The sequence below is a fragment of the Caloenas nicobarica genome, chromosome 1, assembly GCF_036013445.1.
Source record: "Caloenas nicobarica isolate bCalNic1 chromosome 1, bCalNic1.hap1, whole genome shotgun sequence".
In the NCBI taxonomy this organism is placed as follows: domain Eukaryota; kingdom Metazoa; phylum Chordata; class Aves; order Columbiformes; family Columbidae; genus Caloenas; species Caloenas nicobarica.
In genome coordinates this window covers 1,418,197-1,444,465 of record NC_088245.1, presented here as the reverse complement: position 1 = coordinate 1,444,465, position 26,269 = coordinate 1,418,197, and the positions used below count along the sequence as shown (strand labels likewise).

Here is a 26,269-nt window from a genome sequence, read left to right as displayed (position 1 = left end):
GGTTTCTATCCAAAAGGACTATTTTGCTCAGCTCCTTTTTTTACCAGGACTGTGCTGGTTTAACCCCAAACAGAGACACTTGGGAGGGGTGACCTTGGCTCTGTCGTGTCTCATAATTGAGAATCATTCTCCTCCGAGAAGCCGCTTCTCGCTAAGGTATCTTGTTCATCCGCTGTGAACGGAAGAGTGTTAAATTCAGGCATTCCTTGGCTTTTCAAACTGAGCAATAATGCCCAAATGTGATGCGTTTGCCTCTTTTTAACGTGTTCCTACACTTCGCTCCCTTCCACCCTCCCATATTCATGAGAAATGGACTCCAGCGCATGGATCTAAATAAATATAAGCTCCAAATCCATCTTATTCCCCGGGGTGAGGCAGCTCATTGAGGCACTTCTGAGCCGTGAGTGGAAACAACCCAGATCTTTAGGTCGGACGTCTCGACCCCGTCCTTCCAGTTCCTTGGAAAGTCAGGTCCCCAAAGCATCCGAAGCTCTGGATCTCCAGTCCTAACTCCCAGTATCCCCCAGAAAAAATTTAAGTAAATTTAGGCACCTACTCCACCTTAAATCAGCTCAAAGTTACTTTAAGACCCCAAAATTAGATGCGCTGTGTTTATATTAAAGAAGCCACCTGCATATCCAAAGTCATAGACAACAAAAGTGCTGAATACAAGCACGGTCCCTGCTGAGAAATGATGATGCAAACCCTAGTGGCATTAAAAAAAAAAGCCAAAATTTGTAACCGTTACTCCATCTGACACAGCAGGACGTGAGCAGGTCTCTGCTGGGCACCCCTTCTGTCTGGTGTAGGTATTTGATAATCTAAATACATTTTACATGGAGAAAATAAACAAAGGAACAGGATCGGTGAAAGCCTCAAAACAAACACGGGATCAAAATCTTTCCAGCGACCAACTCAAGTTCCACCCTGATGTATTATGATGTGCTTGAAAGGTGCTTTTTAAGTGGTTTTCTGCTCTTGTTCTCTCAATTTTATTTGTTTCTGAAATAGGTCCTATCACATTTCTTTTCCTCTGTTCAAAAACTCCTCAGAAACTGAGTAAAGACAGCGAAGTTTGACACCTCCAGAACTTCACACACATTAAAAAGCCAGCTTGGAACCGAGACAAGGCCAAACTTCTCCAGTAAGAAGAGGCCAAAGGACACTGTGTGAAAAGGAATACCTGCTATTTCAAAATTGACATTTGCCCAGGATATTTTCCCGATTCTTTCTGACACAACTCAAATGGATTTGTCCAGGACCTGCCATCCTGATTTCGCCATCCTCGCTGACGAGAGTCGTTTTCTTAATTCGCTGACACTTACGGAGACGCGAGCGGGGAAACCATAAAGACCAGCATCAAATGACTTCAGGGATACCGTAAAATCAAGACGATGGATGAAGTTATGAGGCTGTGGCATCCAATCCAGCTGCTCCGTGGCACCAAAAGGGAAAGATTCCTCTTCCTCTTCTCTTGACCGTGCGACACCTCGTTCTGCATCCAACAGATCGTTCTCTGAACCGTTCAACTTGTCCGACATTTTTTGCAAGGCTTCCTAGTAAAACAAAGGAGCAAGGAGGGTGTGGAAGCACCAAAGTACGAGCGAGATCTCCTTCGGGCAGCACTAAGTCGTTGCGATAACTCAACGGTCTTGCCCAACTTGAAGATGAAGAGGGAAGAAGGTTCTTACCGACAGAAGGCAGTGGTTTTTAGACCCAGATTTCTACCCGAGGTCACCATTCCCACCGGAGACTCAGCCAGTGCTTCAACAGTGCATTAAGTTCACATAAAATATTGGCAAAGTCAATTTAAAGCGTTGGGGTGTGAGTCACAGCAGCCAAGACACAGCCACTCGTTCACAGTACCCCCAGCAAGGGCAAGGGATGGACAGTTAAAGGCTTAAATGCGTCTAAATGCTTTGCAAAAAAAGGCCAAGAGGATGTTTATCTCCTGCCATGCCTACAAAAATTAAAAATAATGAATAGATCGAAACAAACAAACTTATTCCCAAACCCAGCTGAGGAAGTCCAGACAAACCATCGAAAGAACAGAATTGATCTGATCTCAAAGACAAGCTCATTTGATATAATCTATAACGTTTCATCTCCTGGATGAAGGACAAATTTCAAGATTATTTTTTTTAAATTTTAAACTAAATTCCACTTGACGCAGGCCTGTGGTTGGGTGTGTGAATCGAGAGCCATTCTCCCTCTCTACCGCTCAATAACGAGACTAAAGTGTCCCTTGAATCAACCGTTCCCTCAGACAAACGACAAGGAGCAGGAAACAAAGAACAAATAAACAAGAGGGAAAAAAGCAGCTCAGAATCCCTACAGTATAAAAAGACGATTGTCTGGGCTCGGTTTCGGCAGGAAGTTTAGCAGGTCCCTACACACCTACTCAGTTTTGCTGCTTGAAGATGAGTATTCAAAAATCGCGTCCAAAAAATCACTTGATGAATCAGAGCATTAATGCCTGAACTCCAGTCCTTCCCTCGTCCGAGTTCCTAAAACACACTTTTGCTGGACTTTTCATGTGATTGACCAGAGAAGCAGCTTTTCTCGCGTCCTATAATCAGCTCAATTCTCTCTAAAGTCAGACGAGACAACAGAAAATGTAGCGTGGAAGTTGTATCATGAGGAACGTTGACTGAAAATGCTTCACATGTTCAGGCGGCCCAGTGACTCACTTGTGGTCATTTTGCTGCATCTGCTGCAGAGAAACCAGAAAATGTTTCAGCCTGTTTATATTAAAAATGAAAAGTCAAGGAAAAATTCAAAGGAAAGCACAGAAAGCCCTTGGCATTTAGTTACCCAGGAGCATCTTTACTGCGGTGAGCAGATAACCAGATTTCTAACCCCAAAGCCTGCGGACGGTGTCTGGGCACCATCCTCTGTAATCAAAGGGCACAAAACCCAAAATAATTCTTTAATCCTTCCAGCAAAGCTGCATACGGCACAGTGTATTTCAGAGGCAAGGTGCCATCTCGAAGAAACCGAGTCCACTTTAAGAGAGCCCCAGAAAAATTACATTTATAGGCAATAAATTTCAGAACTTCAGAGCTGGAGATTTATGCCAGGCACTTTTATGGATGTTTGAGTCATCACCAATTTAAAGAAAGAAAAGAAAACTGGTGTAGAATGAATTAAATCTTTTTTCATGGGCGTTGTTCCTTTTTAAAAGCTCAAAGATATCCTGGAACATGGTGTGGCTGGGAGAAAACTCCCTCCAGCCCCAAATACTCTTTCCTACCCTCTCAGGACACGTTCACCCTTCCCTTGAACTCTCCACATGTCCAGAAATGAGGCTCGCGTGAGGTTTATAGGGTCAGTGGAAGAACACGGGTGGAAGAACTCTCGGGTCGGCGTCCTGGAGAAGTCGGACGCTATCTGGAGCGGGGAATAATTCAGCAGAGACACGAGCGTTTCGGGAGCCGGAGCCGGAACGGCACGAGGAGTCGTGGTGAGACGCCAGGTGAGAAGTTCTCCTCGAGCATCAAGTGGGTTTTGGTCCCATCCGTCTTGTAAGCGCAAACAGCGCCGTACAAATCCAGCCCGTGACAAACGTTCAGACCTGCTTGTGAGAGGTAACTGGGATTGTCTCACTTGGTAAATAAGAGGAAGGTACAGACAGATAAAGCAATTCGGCCAAGGTTGTCTTAAAATCACAAAACAGCCAAGTTTGGAGAGTCACGTGAAGATTCTCTCTTCCTCTCCTCGCTACTTCCCCACTTCTAAAAGCTTTTTCCTACCCCAGAAATTAGTGAAGGTTTCCATCCTGACACACGTTATTCTTTTCTCTGCCATTTGGGTGAGACCCTCTCCTTGCACATCAAGTTTTAAACCACGGCGAAGTACCAACCGCAGCAAAATCCGCCTCACGCAGCGTTTCACCAGGCAACCGAACTCCACGGAAACAAAAGGCTTTCAGAGCCGCATTCAAGGCTCGAGAACGAGCCAGGAAAACAGTAACTCGAGTGGGGTTTTTTTTTGTGAAAGCGGTTAGGAACGGACACTCCAATCCTCCCGTGCCTGCCAGTGATGAAGAATGGAGCATCTCAAGCAGATCCCTTCACAAACATCAGTTTGCTTCTCTTTTTTACCTCTTTCCCTGCAGGCAGAAAGCAAATTCCTGCCAGCACTTCTGCAGTTTGGACCATCGGGAGGTACCTGGAGGTCTCTAAACCTGCGTATAAATCCTTATCTGCAGCCCCGCAGCTTTTCTCCAGCCTCCATATGCAAAGTCTGACACCACGGAGCGTTCTGGGCTCTCTTCATGCGCTGCCTTAGTCTGAGCTCGTTTGGTCGGTAACCACAGAAACAGTTTGACAAACCAGACGAGCAGACGCACAACCTGCCCAGACCAAAGCTTCGGGTTTTGTTTCCCTTTAGAAAAGACCCACTTGGCACCCACTCAATCTGCTCCTCTCTTTGTTAGCGCTGCGATGAAGGATGCACTGACCTCTGAAGATGCTGCTTTGCATTCCATACAGACCTGCTCGAAGGGAAAATGCTTCTTGTTTTCAAAATGCTTCTGGTCTTCAAAATGCTTCTGGTTTTCCTGTGCTCAGCCCGCTTCCAAAGGTTTCTTGCACCACTGCAGATCTCCAGCCGCTCCACACCACAGCTTCAAACACCACCTCACGCTATTTTACAGCGGAATTTCTTTACCAGGTGTCCCGAAACTGGAGCTGGAACATGAGGATGGCAGCACATCCCAGCAGGAATGTCATCGATAAGAAGCTGCTCTGCTTTAAGCCACAGCTTCCCCTGAGACCGAGTGGTTTTGGTACCCATAACATAAAAAAAATCCATAAAAACACATTAATCTACAAACCATCGCTCCTTCCTTTATCACTTTTCCGTTCAAAATCGTTCTCATGGCTGAAGACTCCCCAGGGGCCCGTTCCAACCTCCCTCCTCTTCCTCACCAACATTATTGTTTTATCCTTTCACAAAACCCGACAGCTCCCACTCAAAGAGCCTTCGCAACACAGATGGATTTTCTGGACTTCTCCTCCACTTCGAGAGAATTCCAAGCAAGATTTGAAACTAGTTTAGATTTTTTTCCTCCCTCCTTTTCTTTTTCCTCCTCCTGCTGCATCAATTTGGACGGTATTCAGCTTAAACATCACGGGATACAGTCTGTACGAATGGAATTTACAACATAAAGTGTGCCAAAAGCAATTCCCGGTGCTGACGGCTGTGTTATCGTGTCCTTACAGTTTCTTTACGCCCATCGGGAATAGAGTTCCCGAGAGAAGAACACGAACCTGCATGTGACAGGGCCCTGTCCTCGCATTCACGGTACGGCCTGAGCGTCACTTTCAGATGCGACCTGCAACGATTCCTTTGAAGATCACCAGAGGATCTCGGAAATATTCCCACCCTGCTTGAGAACTAGAAAAAAAATAAAATCAGAAAAATATAAGCCAACATCCCTGAGATAGCAACCGTTGAAGGGCGGCAACCCAGAAAAAACTAAAATGAAAAAACCACGAACACCCACCTCATTTTCCCCCCTTTCTTTTTCTCTCTCTTTCCTCCAGATGTTGACAAAGACACAATTAATCTGTTTGAAAAGCACCTGTTTCGGGCAGAATAGCAAAATACCTGTTCCACAAATGGAAGAACATTTAAAAATTAATCGAGGAATCGTCAGCGAGGAATATTGGTCAATAGAGAAAAAGCTGAATGAGCGATAGAACAGACGCTACTGAACACATTAAGAAAAACCTCTGGGTGGTTTTTCACTTCAAAATAAGAGAAAAAGTTTAAAATATAGGAAAAAAACTTTGGGTTTTGAAAGCGCAAATAGCATCATGACAATTCGATACCCCAAGGTTCTCCTGAAAATTCATACAGCAGGTTTTTTTACCCCAGCTTTGGCCTTTGAGTTCTCCACCGCGATCCCTCGTGCTGCTCCTCTGCTTTTCCAGCGGCACAAACACCGAAGCAGCCGCTGCCAAACTCACTGAAATAACAGCACTGACTCACACCCTTAATTTCGCATTTTCACAAGAGCCAGAAGTTGGTATAATTAGCCTGAATTATAGGCACCGATTCTCTGCATAACCTAAAGGAGCCATTAAGCGAGACGAGCGCCGTGAACCCACATTCGCATCGTCACCGTTACTCAGAAAAACTCGAGCGGTTGGGTACACGGCGGACTCGAGAGCTGAAATATCACAGGAAAAAAAAAGGAATCTGGAGGAGCTGACGGGTTTTGCTTTTCCAGAGCAAAAGCAGCGGGCGAGAGCAGGTTGGTGAGGCCAAGGCCTCACAAAAGACGCTCTCGAAAAGCCAGCGTGGTCACCCCCAACGCTTCACATAATGCCCCGAGTGTGTCCCAAGGAAGCCTATTTTAATTATAATGGTTGCCACGGTGACTTTAATTCCATCGCCGCTCCAAGTAGTCTCACAACTTCCAACTCTGCGCCGCTAATCAGGAATCTTGCATAACATTAGCGCTGAATAACCCAATTTAAACCAACTTAAAAGCCTGGATTATTGTAGAGGATGTTGATGCAAAACGATTTAAAAAAAACGCAAACAAAACCCCCTGTTTTGTTCAGGGAAGTGCTGCTTCTGTGTTTTTTTCCAGCAAGTGCTCATCACTCTTTAATGTGGAAGTTCTGGATGAGCACAAGCCAGAGCAGAACCAAAATTAAATACTATTTTGTTTAGTCAAACACTGTCCCTCTCAATTTTCTTCTAAAGGAAAAATAAGGTACAATGACGTCGTATCAAGGCAGACGCGCTGCAAGAATTACTCCCAGTTATTGGGAGAATAAATGACGTGACAATCCTGGAGTATCAAACCTGGAAAGTTCGGCACAAGAGTCCAGGAGCTGCAGGAATAGGTTTCAGACTGTAAAATAAAAGTTTCTTCTTTGACCACTGTCTGAAATTGTTTGGAAAATACTCCTGTAATTTAAGCACAGCTGTAATAAGCAAAGCTGACCTTAGTCTAGACTAAGAAACTGCCTGAAATCTGTTCTAATCTTCCTTTCGGGCTTCAAGTCTATGAAATTAGGCCAGGCCTACAGGAAAAGTTTGATATCCAATGGGTGAAAAATCCTCTTCCTGCTCAACAAAGCCACTTCAGGAATTCTGAAATTTGAATTTTGAAAGACTGAAGCTTCCCACAGCCACCCATCCACTGCTCGCTTAAGGAGAATAAAGCCAAATGTAATTTTTTCTCCCTATTAAAATACAAACTATCTTCTTCTTCACTTAATTTTTTCCTCCTTCATAACCTCCGGGATTTCTCCCGAACTAACATCCATACAGACGCTTTCCAAGGCACAACAGGATGAAGCTCCATTTCTCACCCTGGGCATGTATAGAAGAGGTTACGTTTCTCTCAGCCAACCTTAAACACCCAAAATCCAGCATTTTTCCCAAAAGAAAAACAAGGAGCAGCAAAATCTGACCCTTGGTGGTAGCAGCTTTGGCGATCTCCCCGCAGACTGTTTTCTATAAAGTCACGTACCTGCAGCAGCTTCAAAAGGAGAAGCAGAAAGAGAATTTTTTGCACAGTTTGTGATATTTCACTGCAGCTAAAGCAGATGCAGAAGCCGCATCCACGGCCCTCAGCTCCTGAAAAATCAGCAGCACGGTCCTGATGGACCCGCTAAGACACAGTTTGTGCCTCACTCTCCAGGTACTTCTGGGACTTAATTCCTGCACAGCGAACAACGGAGGCTTTTAAAAAGATTCACTACTTCAGTGTCGCACAAAATCCCATTTTCTACAACGTCTTCCAGCTCATGTGGTAAGGGACGAACCACATGGACCAAACACTGCATCAACGACTGAGCAAAATCCCTTTTTGTCTGATGAACGAAGCGTGATAAACAAAAATCAGGGGCAGTCTGGTATTCAGTGCTTCCTCTGCTATTTATTTTGCTGGTTGGTTATTCTCCACTCCAGAGTTCTTTCCCCACCAGTTAAACTTCACACTTACATTAGGAAATAATGATTACGGCGAGAAAGCTCAGGTGGTAAAAAACCCACCCACTTGACTCTTCTATTTAAGCTTTAAATGAGATTTTCCGCGTACGACTGTAGGTATTTCAGTTTAAAACAGTCTAAAATACCTTCTGAGTTGCAGCTCTCCTGTCATCACTCCCGGTGGCAGCAGCTCAGATCTCAACATCCATCAGAGCACGAGGAACAGATCCCAGCAGTGCTAATAGAGCAGAAGCAGAGGGAAAAAAGCGAATATTGGCACAGGGCTCTGGCATGCTGCTCGTGCTTTGTCACTCAACAGAGAGGAATCTTTCATTTCTGGCCGTGTACAAAATCACTTCTGGCTCTAAGAGGTAAGATATGATGACTTTTAATGTTTGATCCAGATGGAGAAAAAGGAAACCTGTTCGGAAGGACGCAAGATGAACAAGTCACTGGCTTATGACAAGAAATACTTGCTTGTTTGGCGTTCACAGCAGCCCTGAGCCCTGAAGACCATGGGCACTAAAGAAAATAGCTGAATAAAAGCTGATGGGGAAGCAGGGAAAGAGACAGTACAAGCTGAAATTTCAGTCCTTGGGAGCCACGTTCTGACACAAACACCTCAGGGCTGCAGGCTCTCCTACAAAACCTCTGTCCAGACCAGGATACCAACCGCATCAACCACCCACCCCTTTCCAAGCCGAGACCTCCAGGCTCCGTACTCCATCTCCTCCAGTTTTACACTCCCGCATCACAAACAGGATGAAAATGAGTTACTCGAATGCACCAGCAGAGCAAACTGCAGGATAACGCAGCTTCCAGGGGTGCCCAGGGCTCAGTACTAGGGCCGGTTCTGTTTAACTTCTTCATCAACGGTCTGGACGACGGGATCGAGGGTACCCTCAGTGAAGCTGCAGACAGCACCAAGTTGGGTGGGAGTGCTGATCTGCTGAGGGCAGGAGGCTCCACAGAGGGATCTGGATCGATGGGCTGAGGCCAATTGTCTGAGGTTCAACAAGGCCGAGTGCCGGGTCCTGCACTTGGGTCACAACAACCCCATGAACGCTGCAGGATCGGGGAAGAGCGGCTGGAAAGTGCCCACGGAAAAGGCCCTGGGGGTGTTGGTGCCAGCGGCTGAACATGAGCCAGCGTGTGCCCAGGTGGCCAAGAGGCCACCAGCATCCTGGCTGGTACCAGCACTGGTGTGGCCAGCAGGCCCAGGGCAGTGACCGGCCTGTGCTGGGCACTGGGGAGGCCAAACCTCCAATCCTGGGGGCAGCTTGGGGCCCCTCACGCCAAGAAAGGCCTTGAGGTGCTGGAGCGAGTTGGGAGAAGGGAACGGAGCTGGGGAAGGGGCTGGAGCACAAGTGTGATGGGAGCGGCTGAGGGAGCTGGGGGTTCAGCTGGAGAACAGGAGCTGAGGGGAGACCTTCTGATCTCTGACCTGCCTGAAAGGAGCTTGGAGCCAGGGGGGGTCGGGCTCTGCTCCCCAGGAACAAGCGCCAGGAGCAGAGGAAACGGCCTCAAGTTGCACCAGGGGAGGTTGAGGTTGGATCTGGGGACCAATTTCTTCCCCAAAGGGCTGTGGGGCATTGGAACCGGCTGCCCAGGGCAGTGCTGGAGTCACCATCCCTGGAGGGGTTGGACAGACGGCCATGAGGTTCTCAGGACATGGGGCAGTGCCAGGCTTGGTTATGGTTGGACTCAATCTCGAGGGTCTTCTCCAACAAAAATGATTCTATTCCAGTTCCCCCTACAATAAGGGGTTTGAGCATATGAACACTCCGCCATTGTCACCCTTCTGTTGGCCTCCACAGAAGACCACAAAGAAGGAAAAATGGCAGGTTTGCAGATGATTACACCAACTTCCTTCAAAGCTCAAAGTCAATATGGAAGATGCGGTTCCAAACAAGCCTTTTCTAGACTAACAAGTGTCTGGTGGGGGTCGGTACTAAGGATGAGACCGAGACACGGACTCCTCAAGGAGAAGAGAGCAGGAGACGGGAAAGGTCTGGGATTACAGGTTGTTCCTGCCCTGATGGCCTCTCCCAGATTCTCTTCTCTTCTGAAGGACACGTGAAACCCGGACACAGACGGGAAGAGCAGCCAGAACACACTCAGGAAACACTTTTGCAACCTCTGCCACAAAAGATCCATTTCCACTAACGTTACTGAAAGGAGTTGAGAAGTTGCATCCAACCACCAAGGTCAAAGAAAAGTCCTAAATCCATCCTTCTTGAAGACAAGTCATTATTTTCCTCCTGCGTCTTTCAAAATGCTAAAAGACCAAACTAGGTTCACTCTAAAGCTCCAAATATTAGTCCCTACTTTTTCTCAGAAAAAAAAAAAAATCTTAAAATCACACATTAAAATAACGTAACACACTAAAAAAAAAAACAAACTACAAACCCACAATGAATACTTGCTCTTGACATCTTCGCTCCCCTTCAGATTTAAAGAATTAAGCGTCTTCTAATGTGTACAGAAATAACAAAACATGGGATTTGACACCAACCACGATAATGTCTTGAGATCTCCTTCATTTTCAGGTCAGTGCGATTCATTCCTAATCCATTCCTAACAGGTTTGCAGGCTGAGGATGGGCTGGAGTCCAGGTTTAAGTTCACAAAGAGAAAACATTGCCTGACCAACAGAAAAACTCACACCTAAACCCGGAGCCTAGCAAAGCTTCCCTCTTGGACCAACCTGTTGTGGGGTTTTTAAATTTATTTTAATATTTGTTTGTGGTTTTTCATGGTTGTTGGGTTTTGTTTTTTGGTTTGGTTTTATATTTATTTTCCCCCTCTGGCTTAGCGTGACCCATCGCGACTGCACGTCTTGACTCTCAAACCCAGTCTAGCAGAAGATTAATTCCCCAAACAGTTCGAGCAAATGTCACTAAGCCCTGTGAACTTCTCACCTCCTCGGCATCCACACCGCATGGCAAACCAAGCGCCCACGCAGGGCACAAAATAAAGCGACAATTCACCAGGTATCTGCTTGCGGCTTCTCCGGCTACTTGCCTGAACTCGCCAAGTTGCTCATCACAGTCCAAAAAAGAAAATAATTGGACAAAAATAATACGTACGCTGAGTATCTCTGAAATATTTCTCCTTGGCTCCTGGTCTCAAGCTCGGTTCAACACCTCCACAACCCATCACTGCCTCCGGAGCAGCCAAAGGGAAGCTGAACAAACGAAGGGAGGACAAAAGCATTTTCATTTCCATCGCATCTTTTATCACGGGAAGCCAAGTGTTGGCCTCAGTGTACTCGCTACAAGCACAAAAAAGTAACAATATCTCATGCACCTGAACCAAATTTCAAGAGAAACTACTTTTTACGTTACTGGAAAATAAAATGCATATTATTGACTCTTCAAATCTCACAAACTACCAGCAGACAGCAAGACCGCAGTGGGATTAAATGACAGAAAAGTAGAAAAATTACAGTTTAGTATTACAGAAAACCACTTCAATTAATACCTAACTGGCCCATGTGAAATCCTGGGAATTGTGGCAGTGATCTCTCAGCCCAGAATGCAGAAAGTTGGCTTTAAAAAAAAAAAAAATCCACATCAAATACACGCCAGCGCATTCTGCAAACAATAAAACTGATCTGAGCCGATACTGAAAAGGATCCGAGCAGATTTCCCCACCTCCATAAACACCAAAGTCACAGAGAGAACAGCAAATCGGAGCCAGCAAGTCTTTGGAAGGAAAGTTTCCTGGGAACAGATACCAGCGTGAACCACAGTGAGTTATTCGCCTAAATTGGGCCTTGAGTCATTTTGATGGGAACCGTCCATCCCCCGGTTTTCCTCGCGTAACTTCAGGATGAGACGACGACCGCTTCACCTCCGCCAAGTAAATACGAAGCGAAGTTTCCTAATTGTCAGACGAAGGCGTGTTCATGCTGCTTCTGCTTTTCAATCCTTGCTTTTGGGATAAAATCTGCAATAAGCGAGGTTCAGCAGTTCTGGGGAGCGAGCTCATTTTTCAGCTGACTTTCCTCTTTCTGATGCTCATGAAAAATGCAACCGGCTCCTATTTAAGGCTCTGTCACGAACTAAAAGAAAAAAATACCCGGAGTTCCAACAATGCTACCTCTGCAATTTAAAGTAGGGCCGGCATGCAGCAGCGTTCGAACATTTCTCATAGCAAGGTGCTAAAAATGCATACTTATTAAGAATATTAGAATAGAATATTAGAATATCAAGGCTGGAAAGCTCGCCACAAATAAAGTAAGAAGGTTGCTCAGTCAATCTAAAGTCACACAGGCTGCAAGTTAAGGCACTGACACACCATCGCTTTCAGCACAACCTTCCTCTGCCAGCGGACGGAACGTGGTTTCAGGGTTGGACGTTGCTGCTGTTTCGCTTCCCATCGGGAAGCTGCGAAACGCAGAGACAGGAGATTTCCAGAAGAACAAGGGGCTTTGGTTATGCCGTTAAATGCTGCCCGGCATAATTAAATCCTGTATTTTTTTTCTTCGCCAGAGTCGCTCCGGGCAAGTCTGCGCAAGCAGGTGCAGACGGCGCGGAGCTCCAGGTGGATGGATGGCAGAAAAGAATAAAAAATAAAAAAGAATAAACCATTAAATGACTCATTTCTGACCAATTCAGCATGTGCGTTGGTTGAGGCACGTCCGAGGCAAAACACCCTCAGTCAGCTTTTCACATCTGGCCATGAAATATAAGATCATCATATTGTTTTTTTCCATGGCTCATGATCCAGAACGTTGAGAAATGCTGAGCACTCGCGGCTGCAGCTGCAGCCAGCGGGAACCTCAATGATAGAGTCCTATCTAATAATGACACATCTGCAGAAAAACGTTCAGATCTTCTCCACTTCTTAGCAGAAAACCCAAATATATTGACCATTTCTTTTAATTTCAGCGCATCAAATCCCCAGCTACAAACCTGAGGCGACGCGGCACTGTCTTGCAGAAGCTGGAAAACACTTTCCAAAGCGCTCCAGCGCTATGACGAGTTTTTTCGAGGGTGCAGAAGAACGTTAAATTCTCAATTCTCACCTCTCCTTGCTTATTCTGGAGCGCCCCAATGTTATATTTGCAGAAAAGCCTTTGGCCTCGGACATGAACAGAACGCAAGCGCGACCGTGTCATTCGATTCTCAGGGAGGTCCCTGCAAATGTCAATTCACTGCTGGTCACTGAGGCCTCTGCAAAGTCACACGGGAGCCTCTGCTCTTTAACAACCTGGGCCATCTGTGCATATTTCTACTAATAATAAATATATCTCATATAAAAATAAATAATAAAAATATTTCTATACATATTTATATAGCTATATATGTATTTTCCAATAATAATACTATAATAAATTAAAATAAGAGTTAAAGGTTCTCTCTACAGCACAAACCGTATGGAAGCTCATACTTATGTAGGAGCATCATAAATCAGGAGGCCAATTTGATCAACTCCGTGTACGCTTTTGCAGAATAAGAAGTTACAACTTCTGATCAATCTCAGCGTTCTTCCTGCTAGGAACTGTATTTCAGAATAAGCACAGATCAGATGAGCGGCACCTACGAAAAACTTGAAGTTTTAAAGTTGTGTTAAGAAGCCAATAGTTCATCCATGGCTTTGCCTGCAGGAAGAGCTGCACAATTCTTGATGCAAAAAAATGTCAAACCAACATAATTAGGTAATATTTGCCTCCCCAAAATATAACTAGAAACAAGACGAACATTTTCTAAAGGTGTTCACACACAACTAGTGGGCACAAGCGTGACAGCACTTACTGCTTCGAGGCCTTAAGCAGGAAAATGGTGACTTGAGAAGTGTTCTTAAAATCATTTTTTTTTCCTTAAAATCTTTGACCTCAGATCTTCAAAGCTCCCTGAAGAACGACCGTTTCACGTTCCTCACTGTTATTTTCTCACTTACGGACTTCTCCCACTTCAGAGGTGGGATTAAGCTTAAAGCCCAGAAATTCTTCCACTGAATCCAGCAAACACGCGCTGAATTGCGCTTTCCAGACTGGCCTTCGTCTGGAAGCACCGCAGAGCTTCCTCGCGGCTGCACGACGCAACCAGAATTCACTAAACCTCCACTCTTTTTTACCTCACCGCAATATTTTATCTTGATTTTGAGAAGGCAGCTTCTAACAGAAGCTCTTGCAACTAAAAATGTGAATTTTTCGCTTTCTGTTTGCAGGGTCTGTGTCCAGCGGCTGCCCCCAGGAAAGTCCAGTTTCAGACGCCCCACCTTGTGTTTGTATTTATAAAATTGACTGACATCAGTAGCCACTTGATAAGAAAGGAAAAAATGAACTTTATTATGGCTTCTCTAGGCTAAATTTGCAGCATTTCAGTGGGGATATTTTTTACTACAAATGCCTTTAACTGCAGACCTGGGCATAAAGGGTTTTGTGCAAGAAATTTAAAGCTTATTCCATCTTAATTCCTGCCAGTTTGGTGCTCACGTGAAGACCTAGAACGCGGCAGTTAAATCAAGCAGCCTCCCCGTATTTTTATTTAGAGCCTGGACCTTATTTCTCAGGCTGTCTCTCTTCCATCCATCGTTCCAATTCAATAACTTGCCTACAGCTCATCTCTCTACAAGGGAATTTAACGGGACGTCAACCATCGTGCCTGGGGAGGAGGTTTCCTTCACATGGCTGGGGTTCTGCGCTTGGGTCTCTGGCTTGAATCTGCAAAATTGAAGAAAATAAATATCCAAGAAGAAAATGAAGTGGGTAGTTTTTGCACCCTTCCACTGCGGTAGCTCTACAGAACATCTGGATTAATTCTGATTAATTCCATTCTTTCAGTCTTTAGTATTCTTCAAATTTAATCAATGCTGCAGGTCGCTTGGTCATATGGGGAAATCTGCCTATTAATCAGAGCTACCTGACCCATTTCTTTTTAGTTTTACCTTCCATGTTTGAGGTAAATCATCACGTAGTTTTACAATTCACTAGACAGAGTTAAAAAGAAAACCCGAAAAGGTCAAACATGACTCCTGAAGTCGTAATTGCTTCATCTCACTCATCTATCAAGCGTCAAGTCAGGGCCAAAGCAAAGACTACGCTTTTAATTGCTTGTAAATTCAAATACCAGGTTTCTGTCCCCCCAGGAAAGACACAAACACAAAGATCATTATGTGGCTCAGCATTTTTCTTTTTTTCCCAGCCGAGCAATAGGGATACGGTGCCTCAGCCTCCCAGCAAAACACACGGTTGCCGTTCACAGCCCAAAAGTTTGAGATCCCCTGAACCGCACCCCGGCGTCTCATTTCCACGTCATTATGTTTTATAATCTTGCGCTCACAGCCATTAATTTTCTATCACTTTTCCCCCTGATTTTCCTTTATCTTCTCTTCCATTCCCGAGCCTCCACACCAAAGGTCGACGTATTGATCTGCATGCCCAGCCCCAAGCAGCCGCACGCAGGCATCTTCTAGAATTAAACTGTGCACATTCATCGGGAGACAGACCCAAGATTATTATACGCAATAAAAGAATACGGCCTCCCATGATAAGATTGTCCTAAATAGCATTCAAATCGCACTCATTAGGAGCAGCACTTGGGAATCCAGCCTCAGGGGAAATAATTATTACCTGGCATAAGTGATCACCAGGGGTTAGAATGAAACCAAGAACACAAAAAAAACCAACACACGAGCACGTAAGAAATCTTTAGCGGAGCACACACCTGCCGAAAAAATCCCCCCGCCCCACAAAAGGATGTGGGGACGTCGCAAGGTATTTACAGATGTTTACAAAGGAAAAAGCTGTGTTTTCTCGCAGGCGACGAAATCTGCTGGGAGCCAAGGTCAGAACCGTCATTTAGATGAGCCACAAGAGAGTCGTTCACTGCGGCGGCAGAATAAAACCTCCGCCGGTCGGGGAATGTGCCAGTCTGCTGAGCACCAGGCATTTATTGCCGTGGAATCGCTTTGCCGGAGAATTCTACAGCCAGGAGTCGTAGGAAGGTTATACCTAAGCGGTGATGTTACACAAGGATACGGCCTCGTTACTGGACACCTCTATGTTCTGCTTTTTCTGCTTTGGCCACAGACAAAAGCCACAGTTTTCTACGGCCACGGGCGCTGCAGGGCTGGAAAAGCGAACTGTGCTCATTTCCAAACCAACCAAAGGCACCGACAAACCTGAAAAATCAAACACCGACAACAGCACCGACAAACCTTCCAGTTCTAAAAACCTCGGGTTTAATGATGCTAAGGAGCAAAAGAACACAGCTTGAAATCCAAGGAGAGAGCTGTGCTTTCAGTACTGAGCGGCTGGGACCAAAAAAAAACCATAAATAACCTTTCATTTTGTAAATTGGTACAAGCTTAATATAAAACTTTGCAGCTACACAATTGCTGTTGTTTAAAATGCCCAGTGTGGTGTAGGAGCCGTTACTAAGCCTTACTCACCAAGTAGTTAAGAATCATTAAACCAAGAAGTGCATCTGTTTAAGTACATGTTCTTCTCTCAGCAAAAGAAGGGCGCAGGGCTGTCATTACAAGGCTAATCACTTCGGCAGTCTTTAATTACAGCCCCTCACTGGCTCCCACCCCACGCGCCAATGACAACGTCGCCAGAAGTTGTGCAAAGTCGCTTTGATCTAGAAATGCCCTGAGAAACAACACAAAACAGAAGAGTCCGCCCCCCCGGCAAAGCCAATGAGCGATCATCTAATCACCAGAAACACCGTTAAAAATCTAAAAGCGTAAACAATTCGTGTGACTCAGGGCCTTGACTCACATCCACGGATTAAGTTGAGCCTGGGACACCTGAGGCTGTTGCTCAGGAACACGGTTCACCCCGCACCCGGAGAACAAAACACCATCCCCTGAGTCACCCCACAGTGGAGGCAATCGCACCAACTCAACCGAAAGTGAGGGATTTTATGTAGTTTGAGCTTCCCTGAACAGCCTCATCTTGGAATCATATTGAGAACTTCCAAGAAGGGGAGGGCAGAGGGTCAGGAGATGCGGTGAGAGGCAGGAGAAGGTCTGGACAAGCCCTGAAGTTCAAGGCCACCAGCCCAGGCCTCAGACACAGGTCAAAGCCCCGGTCACCAGCCCTTCTCGGAAGCAGAAAGCTCTGAAGCAACACCAGACAAGAGGGATCGCCTAAACCCACCCATGTAGACACCCAGAAAGGTCACAGCCACATCCATTAATCAGAGCTCGCCGGAAAAGCCAAGCCCAACGTCACCTGAGGAACGAGGCCTTCCAGCCACGTCGTGAGAACGCGGATCTACAGCAAGAACCCAACAAGAACAAAAACACCACAACCAAGATCTTCACCCAGATCTGACGGGCGCCACCTCCGCAGGTGTCACGAAGACGAGCCCGGCGGCCTTGACTTCGAGCTCTGGATTCTCAGGAGCGCCGACATTTCTTGTACGGGCAGGTGCGCGAGGCTGCAGAATCAGGTCTACGCATCAATATTACAACAAAATGAAGCCATCGCCCAAATAAATAAAAACACAAACATGCAATGTCATTAACACTTGCCAGTCTGGGCACATGTACCTTCCCCACCCTACCTGAGTGAACTATTAATTAGCACATCTAAAGGCAGACAGGAATAAGTAAAATACTAAAGCAATGTAAAATACATTCTAAAATGAGAGTGGTATTAGAGGAAAGAACAGCCGTGGCGATTTACCGGGAACTCTTGTGCTCATGTCAAAACTACGAAATAAATATTTGGTGGTGCAGTACTTCAGGAACACAGGCTAAAATTTCAAGGAAATTAAAAAACAGAAAGGAAAAAAAAATATTTTTAATATAAAACCCTGTCGAGAAAAAACTATCAAGATGTTTTTCTTCCAGGAAGGCTCTGTGAAGAACTACAGTTTAATTGGTTTCACTACAAATTTGACATGATCTTGTTATTTATTTTAAACAGAACTTTACCTGTATTTCAGGTCCTAAGACAAAATTCTATTGGATTTGACTAAAAATTTTACCTGCTTCTTTTAGACTTATTTTTGTACTAAACCCTTCAACAGATGCTTCAGCTCCGCGTGCCCAATTTTTCAACCACAGGACTGGGAACAATCTTTACAGCTCCCAAATCTGGTGTTTTATTTAAATGACACAACTTCCTAAGAAACGGCGGAAAGGACTCCGGGTTTGTAAACCTGGGAAGTGTAAACATCTCGAATCTCTGGAACGTATGCACTGAAGTCACTGGAAAACAAGAGTATGAGGGGAAAAGAAGGAGAAGGAACAGTATGTACTCCCAGATACTCTCCATCAACACATCTTGCTGCCTTTAGCAACCAGACAGATTGCCAGCTCCTAAACAAATTGTTACAAAGCATCCTCTGCCACTCCGAGGAGTATCCAGGGAAAGAGATGCAGGTTCCTTCAACATGTTTTCAGACAACGACCCCATCACCCACCCTCAATAATATTCCCCTTGTAGACATAGTGATGCAAATGTGGCGTCTGATGCCGTGACAGGAGCTGGACTTCAGGAGAAGGTGTAAGGAAACATCTTTATGTTGTTTAACAAAAAAAAAAAAAAAAGAAAGGAGGGGGCTAAGGGAGGAGTTTAGAAGTATTAAGCACACTTGAGAAGAAATATGGATACCCTGAGGGTCTCTAAAAATCAAGACGAGATTAGGATATCAAATGGACAGGACTCCAGACACTGGGGACAGAGTCACAATCTTAGCAGAAAAATGTCCTTTATGGAGGAACTGGACCCCCGCAGGAAGGATTTCTAAGGGATGATGGAGGCCTTGATCCAGCCCCTGTTCTTGGGCAGACGTCACCTTACAGGGACATGCTTCTTCCCACAGTTTCTAGGAGAAACTCCAGTTTCAGGGACATCACGGTTATGGGGACAAACTCCCTCATCCTGGGCCTTCTAAAGGGAGAGGAAATATTAGAGCAATAACAAAGGAGCGTGGAAGTCCAGCAATATGGAGATAAAGTCTTCACCTCAGAGTTTAATGCATAGGGAGGTTCCCCTCGTGACTGGGACGCTTCTTCCCCTCCATTGCCCAAAAGGCTCTTGCATCGCGGGGGAGAACTCCTTCTCCAGAGATTTTCGAAGGGAAGGGTGCCAGGCACCAAAAACTCCGGAATCTCTGTGGAAAAGGTGTGTTTCTCTACAATCATCCAACCCCGTGTATCTATAGGAGGCCGTATCTATAGGAAAGTATACATATCCCCCCTTATGGGGAGTATCTATGTCCATAGGTGCATCCACCGGAGGGACATGCACAACGCACACGCGTATCTACATGAACAAGTCAGAGAATGGACGTACGTGCCTCTATAGGGTGACACTGGTATGTGTATAATCTGTGTATGCAAAGGGATGGAGGTGTCTACAGGTGACACATACGGGGCTGTCTGTGTGTGTCTGAATGCATTTGCATCTATAAGGATGTTTACATCTGTATGGCTGGGTGTGGGCAGATGTGCAAAGGTACAAGCACACGTTACATATGGGTGCCTATATACGCAGGTGCTGCTTTGCACCCATACGTAGGCATCCAAGGAGAGTAGGTGTACCTTAATGCATATATACCTCTGTCAGCGTTTGTGCAGCTATAAACACAAATATGTACACCTGTATGCATAGGTACATACGTGTGCACGTCTTTGCATCCCTATAGATATTTAACCATGTAAACTCGCAGGTATACTTCCCCTGCATGTGAAAAGTATATGTCACACATGCATATAGACACCTGTATGTGTGTATGCATCTATATGCATGTTTGTACACTTACCAGGATGCGTTATGTAGGGTTGCACATCCACCTCTGTACCTGTGCACTTACCTCTGCACGTATGGGTTCATATATATGCAAGTGGATGTATAGCAACATCTATGCCTGCATATTCACATGTAAGCACAAAAGTAGTTGCGAACACACGTATAACCAGCTATGGGTGCTCCTATACGTGCATATATATGAATACCTTGGGGGCGTATATACCTGAACAACATATGCACCTAGGGGGTACATACGGGCACGTGCACATGCCCGCAGGGCAGACGCGCTCGGACACGCGCTCACGGGACAGGCACAGCACATACATCCCACACTCATAGCTGAATTCCCAGCACACATTCGCCACGTAGACTGTGGTCTGTGTCCTTCCCATCCACGCACTTTGACGGGCAAAGACCAGGCCAAGGGCACCCCTGAGAACGGGGCACCCCGTGCACACCCACCCCGGCTGTGCACCCAGTGATACACCCAGACACACACACCGGGCACCGGGTATACCCCATTATCCCTCTCACGCCAACGGGACAGGCACCGTTTTTATCTGCTGCTTATCCATTATTTCAGAGCGAGCAGATAACCCCGGGGACGTGAACCCGATGTGAACCCACACACACCCCGGAGCTCACGTACGTGGCACCCGCGTTTCCTGCGAACACCCCACGCGCCCGGGCGTGCGGGAGCGGGTGCACACGCATGCACCCAGCGTGTACCCACACAGCTGGGCGCACACGAGCGTGTAAGCAAGAGCACGCCCCGCGAAACGGGCACACGCGTGGCTGACACAGACCCACGGGGCAGGATCACGCTGGTCACGCGTGTCCGTGGGCACATCCACAGCGTGTGTGTTCACCCCACACTTACCACAGCGCAGGGGGACACGAGGAGTGGATGGGACCCCAGGATGCCAAAAAACTGTCCCCAGAATGCAGCCAGGGCACGGCAGCTGCCCCACGGCCACGGGAGAAGCCCCACAGCCCCGCCTCGGGACACACCAACACACACGCACCGGGGACCCCACGCCGGGCCGGTCCCCACCCGGTTGGACGCAGCGCCTTGTCCCCAAGCCCCGGGACGGTTCCTCCTCCCCGGTGTGGTGAGCGTGTCCGCCGGGAATGTCCCCACAGGGACCCGGGGTCCCCACGCCCGGGGGTGGGTGCTCGCCCCCGGCCCGCCCCCGTTCCCCTCCCCGTCACCTTCTTGACGGTGCGCGGCGCCTCGGTGACGGTGCCGTCGGGGCTGACGAGCGCCTCGGCCGCGGCGCCGCCGCTGTCGCCGCCGTCGCGGTGCCGGTGCTGGGGGTGATGCGGGTCGCTCCGCTTCATGGCCGAAGCCTGCGGCACCTTGGCGGCGCCCGGCGGCACGGCGGCGGCGGCAGACAGCCCGGGGCAGCCGCTCAGCGGAGGCCGCTCGCCGCCGCCGCCGCAGGACGAGGAGGAGGGCGCCGGGGCCGCCTCACGCTCGGCGGCCGGCAGCGAGCAGGGGGCCGCGGCCACGCCGTGCCCGGGAGGGTGAGCGGTCACCGACTCACACGACGGCCCCGCCGCCTTATCCATGGGGCCGCTCAGCTCCTTCAGCTCCACGGCCGGCGCTGCCACCTGCACCGACATCGCCGCCGCCGCCTCCGGCTCCCTCAGGGACCGCCCGCCCCGCCGCCGCCACCGCCCCCTCAGCGCCCGCGGGGCACGCCGGGACGTGAAGTCCTCCCGCCCGCCGCCCCGCCGCGACTACAACTCCCGGCAGCCTTTGCGCCGCCCCGCCCGCGCCCCGCCTACCCGCGCTCCGCCGCGGGGGCTTCTGGGAAGTGTAGTCCCGCCGGGGCTGGGGCGCGGAGTGGCGGGGGAGGCGAAGGCCCGTGAGGGCCGGCCGGGGCCGCGCCCGGGCCGTGTGGCCTCCCGCGGCCCCCACGCCGCCTAGGGACAATCCGTGCCGCACTTGAGCTCCTTCCGTGTGGAGAAGTTTGGGTTTTGTTCGCGTTTTAGTGGAATTTTTGGTGGTTTGGGCACCGGCTGGAGCGCTCTGAGCACGTCCCAGCGCCAGGGTCTGTGCCAGGCCGCTGTCCCGGGCCTGCTGCACCTCCATGAGCAAAACCCTTGAAAAAGAGGAGCTGACGTGTTCTGGCAAGGCCAGCACAACATCTAAAAGCCCAGAAACTTGCTGTCCGGCCAGGCTCTGTGAGCCCAGAGCCCCTTTGTGCGTCAGCCTTTCTTCAGTGCAAACAAAAGCCAGTAACGGGACGTGTTTTTCTAAACCCAGTTCCTCAGGAAAGCTCCTCCTAGGGAAGGGGAATTCAAACGCATCCTTGCTTTTGGTTGTTTTTTTATTATTATCGTTATTAGGCACAAGGCAAGTGCGTTTGAGGCTGCGCGAACACACCGCGAGCACCACGTTCCGGTCTCGTTCCAGGTCATGTCCAACATGTTGGGCCTGTTGGGGGCAAACGGACAATTTCTCGATACCACAAGGGACGTGATCGGCCAAGCGGGAGGGATGCGAAGGAGCCTGGAAAATGGAGACGTACGAAATCCTGCAAGATTGGGCCGAGTTTCAGGATTCACCAGAAATACCAGAAGTAAGAAACGTGCAGGATGAAACAATTGGCAAGATTGCGATGACCAGGAGAGTTTCCGATTCCCAAGTTAACACTCACAAGCCCTGGGTGAGCTCGGCGTTTGGGATGAGCTGAGCTACAGTGGGAGGACAGGAGGAGCCCACCGAAAAACCCCCAAAATCAGGAGGCAGGGGAGTGACCGAGGCAGAGGGGCAGCCAAACCAGAGAAGCCGAAGGAGGATTTCATGCTTGGAGAGGAAGAGCCTAATCAGCAGCTGATGACAACACCACATTGGTAAAAACTCACTGGGGACAGGAGGAAAAACGGTTTCATTATATGCCAGGGTGGCAGCTGGACTGGAAAATGCTTGGGACAGAGGAGAGGAGAAGAGAGAAAGGGCTGTAAAGCATTTATTGGGCTCCAAAGGCAACGCCACACGGGGAGGATGACGGGAGGAATGTGTGAGGGGGGTTGGGGTTAAAGGAAAAGAACTACATCACTTTGTGTGTGGGGAGAAGTCCTGACTTCACTGAACTAATGCAATTTCCATAACGAAGTGAAATCAGAATCCGCGTGCGGGTTTCACAGCACATTTCTGCCTCTCCCTGTGATCAGAAGGCTCAGTCGCAGGGCAAATTTCAGCCTCAGAAGGAGCCTTTGAAAACAAAACTCTTTGAAAGCTGCTGTGGGAGGGATTTGAAGTTGTAGCCGATGAACATCCCTCCCCTTCGATACCCGCTGCGTGTTTTTGCAGTCGCAAGACAAGGGCAGGCTCCGTGCAAAGCCCCAGCAGCATGACAGTTCTACAGCAAAACGGGACTTGTCCCGCTCGGCAGCGCCGATGCCCAGGGCAGAAATCCTCCAGATGTTATCGTCTCCAGGTGTCGCAGATCCCACACTCTGACAAAAAAATAAAAACCACTGGGGAATCTGCTGCTCGGGCAAAATCCTGACGCTGAGCTTGGTCCTTCACGCTCCATGCACCCCAGCCGTGCATCGCCCACCCAGCTCAGCGCAGGATCTTCGCCTTGGTGCCAAAAGGGATGACATTTTCCTCAAAAAAAGGTCACGTACTAATCTCAGCGCACTCAAACACCCCGGTGCTAATCGGACCTCCCTCCGTCACATCGGGGCGCAAACTGTTCAGCAAACAGACGATATCACAGCTCGCCAGCGATCTGGCAAACTGGAGCAATGTCCTAGGCTGACGATTTATCTGGAAAAACAACGGATATCAGGAGAGGAAGGGAGAGGCCGTTTGGTGAGGGAGGGTCGAGCGGTTCGAACAATCGGGGCTCTGTGAAAGCGGCGCCAGAGGTGCCTACAAGAGATTTTCGGGCTGGTTCCTTCCCCGTGCTGCGCGTCTGGAGGGCGGCGAGAGGAGCAGGAGACAGGCAGCAAGCAGAAAGCAGCCTCGGAAAGGCAAAAGTCTTTCCCTTGAGAGCTGTGTCCGCATGTAGATCTGCATGGGAGCCTGATTTCTTATACCAAAAATGACCACAAACAACAAAATTAAGCCAGGAAAGGAATAAAGTAGCTGCGGTCTCTCCTGTAGCTGTAAGAGGCCTGGGCTGCCTGGGAAACAGCATAAATAGACTCCCAAAAAGATCATATCATAGCCCAAAGGTGAAGGAAGAGCAAGATTAGACACCAGTGTCACATATTTCATAGCCATCTCTGCCCTCTTCGCTTCCCTGGCATATGAAAACCAGAGAGGGGAGGATGGAGGAAAACTCAGGACATGGGTGCGCTCTGGTGCAGACACCCCCGCTTCGGTCTTGCACAAACAAAACCTGGGGTTTTCCCCACCAAAACCAGCTGCAAAATTGAGCGTGGCTGAGCCATTCAGCTCATTAATTGCTGAATTGCCCGGAATCACAGAATCGGTTTGGTTGGAAAAGCCCCTCAAGCTCATGGAGTCCAACCATAACCCACCCCTGGCACTGCCCCATGTCCTGAGAACCTCATGTCCGTCTGTCCAACCCCTCCAGGGATGGTGACTCCAGCACTGCCCTGGGCAGCCTGTTCCAATGCCCCACAGCCCTTTGGGGAAGAAATTGTTCCCCAGATCCAACCTCAACCTCCCCTGGCGCAACTCGAGGCCATTTCCTTTCATCCCGTTGCTTGTTATTTGGAAGAAGAGACCAACACCCTCCAAACTCTCCATCCAACCGCACCACGTCGTGGAGAGCGGCTGGTGATCCAAGTGCCTGCCCGACAGGAGACTGGGCTGGTTACGGGGTCAGTAGAGCCCAAACCACTTTCACGGTCTGGATTTGCCTGTTCCTGTGATGTTTAGTCCTAAAAGCAGTGCTGGAAAATGGAGCCGGCAGCCGGGTGTGTGCTGGGGTGAGTGATGGTGGGTGGGAGCACCCACGTGGAGCATATTCACCTCCGTGAACAGGGATGGAACAGCCTTCCAGACACCAGGAATGGAAAAAAAAGAGATTTATACGGAAGTTTTTTGATTCTCTAAGATTCTAATACCCTCCTGTAAGCTGACAGACACAGTCATCATCTTGCCATGATATATACAATTCCAAACTAGAAGTTGATATCACCCTATAATAACCCTTCTGATTGTACCTCCTGTACTACAGATATGAAGTTCAGATGATTCAGCCCATCCCCGCCTAATGGCATTTGGACATTTGATACAATAAATCCGATTTTACTGCAGCTATTGATTTGTTCTGGCCACGTCCCTGCGACCAGCCTTGCACTATCATAGTTTTTCATTCATTTAATTATGGTGAAGGCAACCGGACGCCCAGATAGCGCCGACATTTGTCCCCCAGGGCGAGCGGTTAAATATATTCATAGCCAATATTATCCGGATTCCTCAAAACCTCCCTGCCTTGCCCAGATGAACGTTTTTCGGGGTGTTTGGAGAGACCTGTGACCCTCCACATTTTTATCTCCTCCCTAAACCAGTTAAACACAGGACAGCAGGGACAGGGGCGCCTGTGCATGTGAAATTCCCCTCCTTGTGCTCAATTTTCACAAAATCTTTGCAATATTATCTACAAATACGCAGCCCGAGAGACAGACAGACAGACCTGTGCAATCCTATGAGCCTCGTTTCCTTAGGAAATCAGTTTAAAATAATACCTGGAAGATAATTAAAAGCTGTTTCCCCACGGGAGGGCAAGCGGGGGGAAGCGGAAAAGGCTCATGTCAAGTGGAGCCTGAAATATTGCTCGTCACCAAAAGGCAAAAGAATAATAAATAAGAGGACGGTATTTCCTTGTGAGCATTTGAGCTCTCCCCTTTCCTGAGGATATTCGGTGGGGAAATTAATTGGGTTTTGCCAGCCGAGGAGTTGAGCGGGTGACACTTGGGTCACCAAAGGGAGATTTGTCCCTCGGGGCTTTATAACCTGATGCTGAAGGAGTCGAAGGGAAAAGATGCTCTTGGGGAAAGGCTGAGGGGACACAGCGGGGGGAGCAGCATTGTCCCGAATCCCAATGCGAGGGCGCTGAGGACCCTGTTTGGCTGTGTCCCTGTCCCTAATAAACTGTCCCTGCTCTGTCACACATGTGAGCGCGGCTGCGGGTAACCGCACGGCTTTTGCTGCTTGAATCCGTGGTTTCCTGGCTGTGGTTTCGCAGGCAGGGAAACCCACGGTGGGGCTGGCAGCTGCTGCACTACCCGTGTCCCCATGTCCCTGTGTCGCCATGTCCCTGTGTCCCCATCCTGTGCCCAGAAAAATCCCCTGGAGCTGAAACGGTGGGAGAGGCGAAGCAAAGGCACCTCCCCGCCTTCTTAATCTTAATTCTGATTCTAAATTCTTTTTTCCCTGCAGGCCCTGACTCTGAGCAGCACACGACACCGTGAGCGCCCACGCTGGTAAGTGGTGACACTTTTTGGTCTCCTTGGTTCTCCCTGCCCGGTGCCAGGGCAGGATGTTCTGGGCACAGAGAATTTGCGCTGAATTTATCCCGTGACAGGCGTTTCATCCCTTTTAACCAGGACGTTTTAACCATAACCCCATTTAAATGGTGGGTTTTGGTGGTTGCTTCTCATT

The 26,269-nt window shown here is 48.3% G+C and overlaps 1 protein-coding gene across 1 annotated transcript in view; it reads right to left on the bottom strand.

Moving 5' to 3' along the window:
* AHCYL2 (adenosylhomocysteinase like 2) overlaps positions 1 to 21,339 on the bottom strand; it is a 103,914-nt gene extending 82,575 nt beyond the window's left edge. Inside the window, exon 1 of the mRNA XM_065635672.1 lies at positions 20,887 to 21,339. Within this exon, the coding sequence (XP_065491744.1) occupies positions 20,887 to 21,300 (414 nt within the window). The 5' untranslated portion in view covers positions 21,301 to 21,339. The remainder of the gene's footprint in view (positions 1 to 20,886) is intronic.
* Positions 21,340 to 26,269: the final 4,930 nt, after the last annotated feature.